General features: G+C 36.9%; 1 protein-coding gene across 1 annotated transcript in view; it reads right to left on the bottom strand.

The window, feature by feature from the left end:
- LOC130150829 (potassium voltage-gated channel subfamily KQT member 1-like) overlaps positions 1-12,826 on the bottom strand; it is a 510,862-nt gene that overhangs the window by 454,407 nt on the left and 43,629 nt on the right. Inside the window, exons 3-5 of the mRNA XM_056342106.1 lie at positions 9,849-9,975; positions 4,566-4,644; positions 2,287-2,383 (exon numbers count right to left, since the gene is read on the bottom strand). Coding sequence (XP_056198081.1) covers positions 2,287-2,383; positions 4,566-4,644; positions 9,849-9,975 — 303 coding nt within the window. The remainder of the gene's footprint in view (positions 1-2,286; positions 2,384-4,565; positions 4,645-9,848; positions 9,976-12,826) is intronic.

The following is a 12,826-nucleotide window of genomic DNA, read 5'->3' on the forward strand; positions in this document are numbered from 1 at the left end:
CACATATATGCAAAGGAAACAGAAAAACAAAAACCAAATATACACAAAGGTAAATTTGAATATTGAGAGACTTGAGTCAACACATTTTTTTATCTTAGACAGATTTATATTTTCAGTTACAATAAGGACCACACGATATTAAATTCAACACTTGGGAAAAATACAAGAAAACCCCAGATCCACAATTCATCAGTAACATCCTCCTCAAAGGAGTAGAAGACCTCAAAAGCAAGGTGACGAATAAGTAAAACTAATTGAGAGGCTTACAAGCTCTAGCCGGATTGGCTAACTCCGTTTTTCAGTAAGTTGCATGAATTTTCCATGTCTTTCCATCACCACATATGATATTGACTCATGTTTTGTTGCTTTTGGCAAGAAATGCTTGCATAAGCTCAACCTGCTGAAAATAGAAGTGCATCCTAGCCAAATCGGGCCTGAATGAGCTAATACAGCTATATGTAAAATTCCAAAACACATGGAAATCATTGGTGACAACTGTAGAAAGCTCTTCTGGGCCCACAGAGGACCAAGTGCTTGTTATTTTCACAGGTAACAAAGACATGAATTTATTTTCTGACATTGTTTAAGGATTTAGGGTCCCATTTTTGCTGAAAGAGTACCAAACTCAACAAATAAATTAAGGCCTTGTACTCTGCCTGGAAAGAAAAAACAGCTGAGGTGTTTTTGTTCTGTTTTGTTAATTTAAAACAAAAATTTCTTTAAGGGACTGGATAGGAATAAAGGTTCCATTTTCCCTTCCATGCTAGGATTTCAGTTACACTTGTCCAATGTCAATACAGAGCGGTGTGTTTGATTTTTTTTTTTTTAATGTGTTAGTGGGTGATCTGCTTTGACAAGTACTACAGATCTGTAGAGTTTTATATCATCATAATCACTTCTTTGGATTAGCAGAACTTCAGATGCATTTATTCATAAAATCACTTCTCCAAAGGTATTTTTTTTTCCTTTTAAATCATTGAACTTATTTATGTTTATGACATTTAAAACTTAAGTGTTATATTTTGGAGACAGTATTTCCAGATTCTTGACTAAAACTCTTAACACCCACAGGAAAAAATTCTCTCAAACACCTCTGTCAGTGAGTTTAGTAAATGTTGAGAAAGTGTATTTGAATATCAGCTCTGCCCTAGCTAGATATCCAGGCCATAATAAATGAAGACCACACAGACTTGGAGCATTAAAAGTCATACTGTTGTACAGGCTGAAAGTTGGCTTTATACTGGAGCACTTCAGTGTGCATCAATGCTGCACAGCCATCATGACATAGAATTTCCTACAGTACTGGGGGAAAAAATAAAGGGAAGAAAAGTAACTTTTAATATTAAATTAATCTTTTGGATTAAGTACCTCCCATTCTCTGGCCCAGAACAAGACTTTTTTATGTTTCATTCTAGGAAATTAAATAATGTCTGTGTGGGAATCCGTAAATATTCATCAATATCTGGAGGAAAAATCTACACTCATAAAGAGCAGGTTAAAGAATCACACTTAGAAGTCTGATGTAAAGATTCATAGCACAGTATTAGCCCTCCACAATATGGTATGATATGCAAGATCTAAAGGCTAATGATAAACGTTTATTATTATGTTCACAAAGCTAATGCAAGAGATTCCATGAAGCCTCAAAAAGAAGCCTTCAACTGGAAATTTTTAAAAGTCTGTGCTAAAATATTTGAGCTTTTCCTGCTTAATGAACCTTTATACAGAATAACTCTTTCAAAGCTTTAATGGACATATAACTATTTACAGCCAAGTTTACCTCTGTGACTACACCATTCAAAAAGTAACTTTTCTTGATACTATTATAACATAGTTAGCATTTTTATTTGTAGAATTGATTAGAAAAGTCCTTATATAAGCAAAGAAAACAGAACGATTTAAATAATTGACTTGCTTTATCAAGGCTTTTCCACTAATACTTGTTTTTCCACAGAACAACCAAGCTAGGACCACATCTTCTGTGAAGACAGTGGACAAATTTTGCCATATGAAAGGCACGCCACATAACTGCATTTAATAAATTATATTGAATAACATGAAAGAGTACAACAGTTAATTTCCAAAAATAATACTGATGCTGATATCCTGTTAGCCACTGACCTGAAGTAAAGAATAGTGTTCCCATTTTAAAAGCAGAAACACATGACAGACTTTTAGTTTTCCTTCTGCAACAGTAACTGTTCATCTAAATCGGACTATGATTTGAAGTCCATGAAAAGAATATACTAAAGTAAACAACATGCTGGGGATTTTAAGGTCTAGTACCTGACGATGTATGAAAACAACTGATCCTAATAGTCGCCAGGTGCCACCCTGTCGATCCACATGAAGCATGCGAAGTATCTGGAGAAACCGGATCCCCCTGTGAGAAAAACAGGACATTAAGTAAAACTAATGATTGAGAACAATACTGCTTTATCTATACATAGTTGACTCTATTCACTAACATCTGACGTATTAAAGAACTGTGATAGCATTGCCCTAGGCTAGGGTTGTTACATCTTAGGCTGGAGGCATCTCAGTAGTCAGTATGTTTAGATCACATTTCATTATATTCAAATATAGCAGAAGTTTTGACTAGCACAACCATTAGTTAAAAGAAAAACAAACCCAAAATGTCTAAAATACTTGTTTTCAACTCAGAAGAAACTTGCCTATTTTACTTGACTATGATTCTCATAACTTCAGTGACTGGGTATATGAACACTGTATCTCATTGGAATAATAATTTTAATTAGCTGGAAACTTTAAAATACCCACTTAAAACCTCTTAATTAGAACATGAGTCTAAGAAGAATTGTAAGACTACTAAATACATAAGCACCAATAAACTTATGTAATGCAATAGCTCATTGATCACTTATGTCAGGGGAGGAGAGATCTACATGTAGCTCCCCTGTACAAATATTAGACACACCTCTCAATGCTTTGACCTGATGGCAGTTCTCGATTTTCCCATCTCTGTTGTATAAGAGATGGTTACAGCTATGTTACTGCCAAGTGCTGCATGCATGTTATAGGCTAGCAGTTTTAAAAATCAAGATAGTGAACAAGAAAATCCAGATATGCAGCCTCTGGATATGCACAACCCATTTCCTCTGAAAAGAGAAAAGAAATTGGTTGGAAAGACCATTTTTACCAATGTAGTGAACTCATAACAGTAAGGACAGAAAGCTATCAGATTCTGCTATGAACTCTGTAGTTCACTCTGTGAACTAGGTTTCAGTCTCACTGGTTGCTGCAGTGATCAAAATGTCAACTTGTCATACCTAGTGGGTCTGGAGCTTGCAACTTTGTTCTACAAGAAAACAACCTAACACGCATGTACCCATGTTTTCTGGGATTGCTGGAATTTAAGGGAGGTCCGAAGAGGACCATAACATTTCACCTTAAAAGCAAAGGCAAGGATATGGGATTCATTCCTTCATAATTCAAAACCAGCCACTCACATCACAGCTCTAAGGAAACCTGATGGGAATAAGACTTGCCTGACCCAGATGGTTTTTCAATGGGGCCATAACAGCACTGCAGAGATGTGGGTTAAGTTTCTCTGGCAAAAAGCATTCTGAGTTGTAGGACAGTGACTGTATAATTAACACCAGGAAAGGTTGCACTGAGACAAAGCCACCTGGGTTCACATATAAACACGCAGCAGGCATTTTCATTAAAGTCCTTCCTACACTTCTAGTTAAATTAAACAACATCTTTGGAATTTTCACATTCACCCCGCTCTCCTACTAGATGAACTTATAAATCATATTCATGCTGCCTCTGTGAGTCTTTATCATCATGTAATGATTAATCTTCCAGGGTAATAGTTACCTTAAAAATACTTTATAATTGTAGTTCCCTCTACTGTTTATCTACACAGCTAGACATTTTAGAAAGTACTGTACATTCTCTCTTCCCGGTGATTAGACTGCATTGGAAACCAGAGGCTTGTAATAGAACACGTAACACATCTTGCAAGTTTAGTTAGAACGAGTGGGAAGTACACCTACTCTGCTTATCATGCCTTTCTCTATTTACCCACTTTACTTCCAAAATAAGCTTGCAGTATTTGATGCAAGCTGAACAAACACTGTAGACATCAAATGTTTCTGGTTCATGTATGTTATGAGTTACTTGTGCCAAACAAATCCACCAAAGCATAATTACTCTTTAAACAAAGTAATTACTCATACTCAAAAAGTACCAAGTTAAGTGCTGTCTGGATTACTTCTTAAATAAACTGATGTTCTGTAATGCTCTATTGTCTCAGAAAGAGACCCGTTTGATGTTTTCTATAGGACATAATGTTTATTTTTTTCCTCATGGCTTCAGCAGCTTCAGCATTCCCACTATTTTTCATATGCCTTGCTTCTACACTCTTGTTTCCCAACCAGTGATCATGCACAATAACACAGTCTTCCACTGTCCAGTGTTTCAATAAAATAACATTTCCTATATTAGGAAAATTACATATACTTCAGAAACTGGGAAATTAGATATACATCTAATAAATTCTGTGGCTGTGAAGAGCTACAGTCACTAGAAGAACATACCTTATTGCAGAGGTGGCAAACACCTGTCCATTAGATCCTATGCTCAGAACAATAATTGAAGCTACTACCACAATTAGATCTGTTTGGGGGGAAAAAAGAAACAGGAGAAAGAATGCATTAAATGTTAGTTCTCAACATTGCAACACACAACAAATACAGACTGAGGAAAGCAGTTTAAAACAAGAAATGAAGCTAGCTGAAATTTGGTGGGGAGGAAGTTAATGTAATAGTTTCACATCAAAAAAACAATGACTACAGTTTCTTCCATGATTAATTTAATAATGGAAATTTTAAAGTTCCTGACAGATCAGGCAGCTTTAAACACAAAAACAACAAAAGCAAAGGCATATGCATACCCTAGAAATGAATCCACATCTTGGCTTAAGGCTCTTGATTTAAGCAGGAAAGTAAAGGTTTTCTTCGATCAACAATGAAATGCATAAATTCAAGTATCATATCCATATATACACACATACACAGTTTAAAAATTGTATCACAGCTGTAAAGCCAAGCTTTGAAAGTTTAGGGAACTGTCATAACAAAGTTGCCTAAAAAGAATCGGAGTTGTTGGTTTACTTTGTGATACAGTCTTTAATTGTCTGAAAAAATAATTGTTTCCAGAGTTCCAATTTTTTTCCCACAGCTTCACAGTTTACACAATTCCAGCATTATACAATGCAAATAATGGATTTTGCTCACAGTGCCAGCATCCCTTATTTTCTCTTATCCTAGTTCAGTGAACAGGTCTATTGCTTTGAATTATTGAACCCTATTCTAACATTATTCTGAGAAGATATTTTTCTGATTTCCTCATGGGCATTTCTGTGGTAATTCTCTTCAGAGCATCTCAATGCTTCACTTTCAAATTCTAACCAGAAAATAAAGGATAGTATTATAAATGAGTAGCAAATGTAGACAGAATGAGGAAAAGTTTTTGTAAATTTGCCTTGCCAGTTTTAAACAAGCAGCACTTTATTCTTCAGAGCACTTAACATTATATAGCACTTCCAAAAAACCAGTGCCTGCTGACTTCTCTTGCAGCTGTGAGAGCTCAGAACCTTTGTAATCTAACTTCAAAGTTTTCATTTGGACATCCAGAAAATGAGGTACACTTGTGAAAACTGATTTAAATGACTGCCACAGTTTCCATGTGATGCCTAGGCAAGATGCAGGATAGAATCCAACATCAGAGGGAACAACAGTTGCCTTCCACAAGAGTGACTTTTTTTACCCCTCTCCTTTAAACTTTCCGCTTCATTCGCAACCATGTAGTTGCTGCACCAAATGTTGCAGCAGTTCTACAACCAACAGTATCCTTCACTCTCACTTGGATTAATTTCCAGTCCCAGTCTGATACTTGCTGTAAAAGCAGGGTTCCTCCCCAAGGGAGAGCACTCAGTCAGTTTAAAGACTGTAGTACAATAATTGTACATTTATGAAGATGAAAATACATATAGGGAGGGATAAGTTCAGGCTACAGAAAGAGCTTCCGTTTTAGGATAATCTTAAATTTTGAGTACCTGATCTTCCAATTTTTTATGCCGTTCCTTTATAGTGTACATTGTGAACATATGTTTGTAAATTCTCAGAATTTAGGGAGGTTTTTCTTCCCATTGTATCATAATACAGATCTTCACTCTTCAGCAAATGATGCACCAATGTCCTTACTAAATTATCAGACATACATATACATACCCATCTCCTGACCAGCAATGAAGGACAAAACTGACACTTCTGAAGTGAGTTTCAATCAGGTAGTAACATAGATTCTTCATTTGTACTTCCTACTTTTTTGAAAGTGTGTTCTACATGGTAGAGATATTTCATTTTTTCAAAAAAACAATCTGTTGTTCTGTCTCTGCTTCTTCTCTGTTCCTAGTTTTCATGCCAGTTTCTAATCTTTAGGCTTCTCATACTAATCCCAGCTGACTGGTTCAAGCATACTGGTCCTATTTTACACTCTAGGTCTTTGGCATATTCTTCTGCCCTTACCTTGCCCCCTTTCAATCCCATGTATTTTTGTCCCCTCCTTTTTTTTCCTTCAACCTCCTGCTTGCTCGTCAGTCTCTTTATACAACCTTCTCCCAGACTCTTACATCACATCCATCCTTCTGTCATTTCACTGAGCCTGTATGTCCCATTCCATTCCTCCTATGTCACCACTTCACCTCAGCATTTGAGCCTGGTATTTTCCCTTTCCACGTGCCCTGGGCGGTTTCAGGAAAAAACGTATAAAACCAAAATCAACAGATTTTCCACTTCCAGTCCCAGCGCTACTGCTCACAGAAAACTGAAATTTGAATTGTGCAGGCTTACTTCAAATTGAATCTTTGAAGAATATAAAAGCATTCTCTATCATGGCATTTTAAGTATACATGAGCTACCAATTGTTCAGAGGCTTGTTGTCACCTAGGAGCTGATTTACAGTGACAGTCAAAAAAGCTATTTTCTCATTAAGTTTCAAGTGTCTGCTTCAAAGTGTGAAAGTGCTAGTGCTTCTCCGTAAGAAATTGTCAGAATTGCCTTTTTCAGGAACAGCTTAAATATTTTGCATGAAATGTCTCCACAAGACTCAAACTGAGGCAGAGACTTGGCATGGAAAATACCAGGACAAATAGCCAACATTTGTTTAAATAACTTTTTCAACTCTAATAAGAAATAGTATTTAGAGTAGCATTATATTAGTATTTATGTTAGTTTTTTAAAAAGAAAGTGTTGGGAAGACTTGACAATTTTAAAAATTCAGTTTCAGTAATTTATAAACAGCAATATGTGGATATCCTTCCCATTCTACCTACTTAGATGTTTGCAAATATGTCTATATATACACACGAGGTGTAAAGAGACAAAAATGACAGCATCTTCTATATAATGTGCATTACATATGTAGATGACAGACCTACATAAATCCCTGTGATTTAGAATGTGCTTTGAAAACCTCGTCCACTGCTAGTCCACTGTCCTCGTGGCTTACTCTTATGTTCTGAATCCTTGAGAAATTCCAAATGGCTGCCATTTTTATCTATAATATCAGCTTGACACTGAAATATTACTTAGTTATGCACAAACTTCAGCATAGCGCATAGCAACACCTATAATGCAGCAACAGTAGTAGTTGTTTTGAGCAAATTGCTGGCTTGTTTCTAATGCTCTCACAAATTTACTTTCTAATATGCAATTATCAGCTTTTTGATTAAAAACAATTCAAAAACAATTCATCCTCATAGTAGATGAGGACCACTCTCTTTAAACCTGCTCATTCTGTGAACTAGGGAATGAAGAAGCATGGAGAGACAAAGCAATTTTTCTAGGGATTCTTGGTATGCTGAGAATGAGTTCAATTATTTCTCCTGACAAGTTCTTTTCTCACATGTCATCAACCATGAACTGTCTGCTAAGTTTAGAAAACCTACATAAAAAATAAAAAAAATTGATTTACAAGGTGGAGAAGTTGCATCATTTTCCATTTTAGATAAAATTTTAAAAGACCGTTCAAGAAACAGTGCGATCTATGTTAATGTTTTCCTTCCTCAGTCATAGAAGTGACTTATATATAGAAGTAACTAATAGTTAACATACTGTTTTATGCAGCATGGGCTGCAATAATATTAAACAAGTGTATAAAAGAAGTAATAACTAAGTTTGACTACTAAAGCTCTTTCCTGTAATAAGAACGAAAATATTTTTTATTTACAGTTAGAGAGGGGCAAAAAAAAGAAGGAGAATGGGAGTAAAGAACGTCAAAATTCCTACCCAAGCCAAACTTTCTAAGAATTAATCCAAATTTCAGCATGGACAAAAACCCATGAAAGAAATCTCTCTGATGTCAAAGACATTTCAGTGATATTTTCTGATTTTAAAATAAAATTAAAAAAATATATTAATTTAAAAGTAAAATGAATACATTATTTCTTACATTCTGTTGTAATCCTTCAGTTATTGTATTGTAATCCTTTAAATATTTTATTTTTATTGATTTGAAAATGATAGGATCAGTCAGTATGATTCTATCATTCACAGCAGATGTATTTCCCAAGTTTAGCTATTTGGCTTAATGTAGACACAGTTCCATCTGCAATTGATGTTTAAAAATAAATCTTGACTTTAAATGCATTGTATTCTTACAGGAATTTAAAATGTAAAACCAGTCCTGATACCTGTGAATGCACAGCCAGATGTAGTCATTCTTAGCTTTTCTTAACAAAAACCACTATATCTTCTCCAAGGGCTATACAAACACATTGTGGTAGATGCACAATATCAGTATGTAGAACCACTACCAAGTTGAAATCACAGTTTAACGGGACTTCCACATTTTCTCCTGCACCTGTGTACTCTAATATACCTTCCCAGGAAGCATTTTTTAATTGAAAGATAAGTCAAGAACATGATTAGAAGACTAAAAAAAGGCTTCATGGTTAGATCATGAAACAGGATCAGCTCTAGAAGGAGCTGAAGATTTTGTTTGTATGTAATGAAACACTTCCTTCTCAATAACCCAAAACTGAGTACAGTATCTCATCACATTACTCACTACCCACGTCTAGATGTATAATAGAATATGTTGTTTCCTGAGTTTTTGCACGGTTTCATAAAATCACAGGTGGTTAAGAAAACATCAACTCATTCTTTTTTCACCTCTGAGTAATGTAAAATTCACAGCTCTGCTGGAATCTATATAAAATCACAGGCTTAAAACAGAAACACTGATTTTATGGTCTGCTACAGTTTTGTCCAAACATCACCTTTATTAATCCCTCACTGTCCCACAGTTTCTATTAGTTACCTCTCCCCCCTTAAACTCTCTACTCCAGTGATGCTACCCACAATAGTCCCTCAAACCATCTAAAACTGCTTAACTTTAATACTATCCAGGGGTATTTTTCCAGAATTATACTTAACCCATTTCCATGTTTTTCCCAATTTATACTCACCTTTGTGTTTGCTCACTAAAGAAGACCTAAGGAAGGATTTTGTATTCAAAATCTTGCCAACTTGATCCAATTACACAAGCAGGTTTAATAAAGATTTCTTCACTTTATCATTTTGCCTCTCTTAAGCTGATGTCTGCCTGTGTCTCACAGACATATTTTAAATGTTCAGTTCTAGCAATTCAAAAGAAGAAATAATTGCACAGGTTCACAAAGCAGACAAGTGCTTGAGTGATAGACATAGATCAGAACTGCAATATGATGTCTGCATTAACTGACATCTTTACTTTAAACCAGATGATAAAAGCAAAGTTAAAGAAAAAAAAAAAAAGAGAGAGAGTTTAAATCTTACCGATAACTGATATGGGCTTTCTGGCAAACCGTATTCTTCCCTGGAAGCCAACATACTTACTCCTGCAGCCTGCAGACCACAATCGGACGACATACTCAGCACCAAAAAACACAACCAGAACTATTTCCTATTAGAATTAAAAGGACAAAATTTAATTTTTTTTCATTAAAAGACAGACTACAGTTTGCACATCTAATTTATTCCTATGACAAATACAAATAAGCTTGTTGAGATGAAAGATGCTATAAAAAGCATTGTGCCTAGTCTGCTCACTTTTTATATGCATATGCCAGACCGTATGTAAAAGGGAGATATAACGTGTTCCTGAATGTGATTTGCATGAGTAAAAGGGTGGTTTAAACTCCATTACATCAGTAAATCATAGGGGAAAACACAATATTCTTTTGGTTCTTTCCAAAACTTAAAATTAAAAAAAAAAAAAAAAAGAAATTAAGGGAGGCTACAAGCATATTATTCCTAAAACTAACAAACATATGAAACAATTCTAGATTGTGAAACAGAATTTATAAAGATCAAACCAAAAAGTGTAATACCAACTTTTTTGTATTCCAAATAGAATTATAGAATTACTCAGTTTGGAAGGGACCCATAAGGATCATCAAGTCCAACTCCCTGCTCCTTGCAGGACTACCTAAAATGAAATTGTATTACTGGGGAGCCCATTCCAGCGACCAACCAACCTCCCACTGAAGAACCTTTTCCTAATGTCCAATCTGAACTTCCCCTGATGCAGCTTCATTCCATTTCCTCATGCCCCATCACTGGTCTCCAGAGAGAGGAGATCAGCACCTCTGCCTCCACTGCCCCTCTTGAGGAAGTTGTAGACTGTGATGAGGTCATCCCTCAGCCTTCTCTTCTCCAAGCTGAATAAAACAAATGACTGCAGCCCCTCCTTGTAAGTCCTGCCCTTGATGCTTTTCACCATCTTGGTTGCTCTCCTCCAGACACACTCCAATAGCATTATGCCCTTATATTGAGGAGTCCTAAACCACTCACGCTGGGGCTCCACCATTGCAGTGCCGAGTGGGACAACCACCTCCCTCAAGCAGCTAGCTCTGCTGTGCTTGATGCAGCCCAGGACACGGTTGGCCCTTTTGGCTGCCAGGGCCAACTCATATTAACTCATATTTAATTTGCCATCAACCAAAACCCCCAGATCTCTTTCCACAGGGCTACTCAATAGCTGTTCATCCCCCATTTTGTATGTATAACCAGGATTGCCCTGTCCCAAGTGGTGAATAAAGCACTTGCTTTTGTTGATTTTCATACAGTTGACGATTGTCCAGCTCTCTAGTCTATCCAGATCTCTCTGTAAGGCCTCTCTACCCTCAAGGGAGTCCAAAGCTCCTCCTAGTTTAGTATCATTGCCAAACTTAATGTACCTTTGATTCCTGTATCCAGATAATTTAGAAAAACATTAAGAGCGCTGGCCCTAAAACTGAACCCTGGGGAACCCCACTGGTGACTGACCGCCAGCCTGATGAAATCCCATTTACTATAACTGTTTCAGCCCAACCCATCAGCCTATTGCTCACCCAACGTATTATGGATTTGTCTAGCTGTGTGCTGGACAGTTTACCAGAAGGATATTGTGAAAGACTATCAAAAGTTTTGCTAAAATCCAAAACTACCACATCTACTGACTTCCCTTGGTCAACTTTGAGTGAGTTTGTCATAAGAGGGGATTAAGTTGGTTAAGCAGGAATTTCCCCTTGTGAACCCGTGCTGGCTATGACCAATGACTGTGTTGTCTCTCAACTGTTTTTCAGTAACTCCTAGAATAACCTTCTCCATAATTATATTAGGCACTGAAGTGAGACTGACAGGCCTATAATTACTAGGGTCCTCCTTCTTGTCCTTCTTGAAAACTGGGACAACATTTGACCAGCTTTCAGTCAACTGGGACCTCTCCAGATTCCCAAGAGCATTGAAAAATAATGGAAAGAGGTCCTGCAATGACATTGGCCAGCCCTTTGAGTACCCTGGGATGAGCCCTATCAGGCCCCATAGATTTAGACACAGGTCTTGAAGACAGGTGGAAAAGGCATTAAATGTCTCCACTTTGCATCCCTATTTGTGAGGTGACCAACCTCATCAAGCAACAGCCCAATGCTATCTCTGCTTCTCCTTTTGCTATTAACATATATTTAAAAGTCTTTTTTGTTGTTCTTCACAGTGCTGGTCAGCTTGAACTCTAAGCGTGCTTCAGCTGCACAAATTTTGTCCCTACTGTGGCTAACAGTATCTCTGTAGTCCTCCTGTGTTGCCTGTCCCTGCTTTCAATGTCCTTGTATTTCCTTTTCCGTCTAAGTTCTAGAAGATCCCTGTTCAGCCAAGCTAGTCTTCTTCCCTGCTTGTTTGATTTCCAGCACTTTGGAATAAGCTAGTCTTCTGCCCTGCTTGTTTGATTTCCAACACTTTGGAATTGCCTGTTCTGTACTCTTAAGAGATGGCTTCTAAAAAGTGACCAGCATTCATGGACCCCAATACCTTCAAAAGCAGCTTTCCAGGATACCTTACTAACTAACTAGCTCCTTCAGCAGCCTGAATTCTGCTCTCCCCATATCCAGGATCAAACTTATGCTGGCAATTTTTCTATCACCAGCTTTTGAAACTCACCAACTTCATAGTTACTGTGACTAACACAGCCATCAATTACTACTTCACACACAAATCACTCTCTGCTTATAAACAACAAATCTAGGAAGGTACCTTTCCTAGTCAGCTACCTGCACCAAGAAGTTATCTTCAACGTGCTTCCAAAATCTCCTGGACCTGTTTGTGTCCACTGTACAATATTTCCAGTTAACATCTGGGAAGTTAAAATCACCCATAAGGATTGATTTTATTTTTTATGATGACCATGGTGTCATCGTCCTGGCTGGGTGGTTGATAGTAGACTCCCACGATGACTTCTGCTTTATTTGCTTTCCCCTTCTTCCTTACCCAGAGGCTCT

The sequence above is a fragment of the Falco biarmicus genome, chromosome 5 (genome assembly GCF_023638135.1).
Source record: "Falco biarmicus isolate bFalBia1 chromosome 5, bFalBia1.pri, whole genome shotgun sequence".
Taxonomy (NCBI): Eukaryota; Metazoa; Chordata; class Aves; order Falconiformes; family Falconidae; genus Falco; species Falco biarmicus.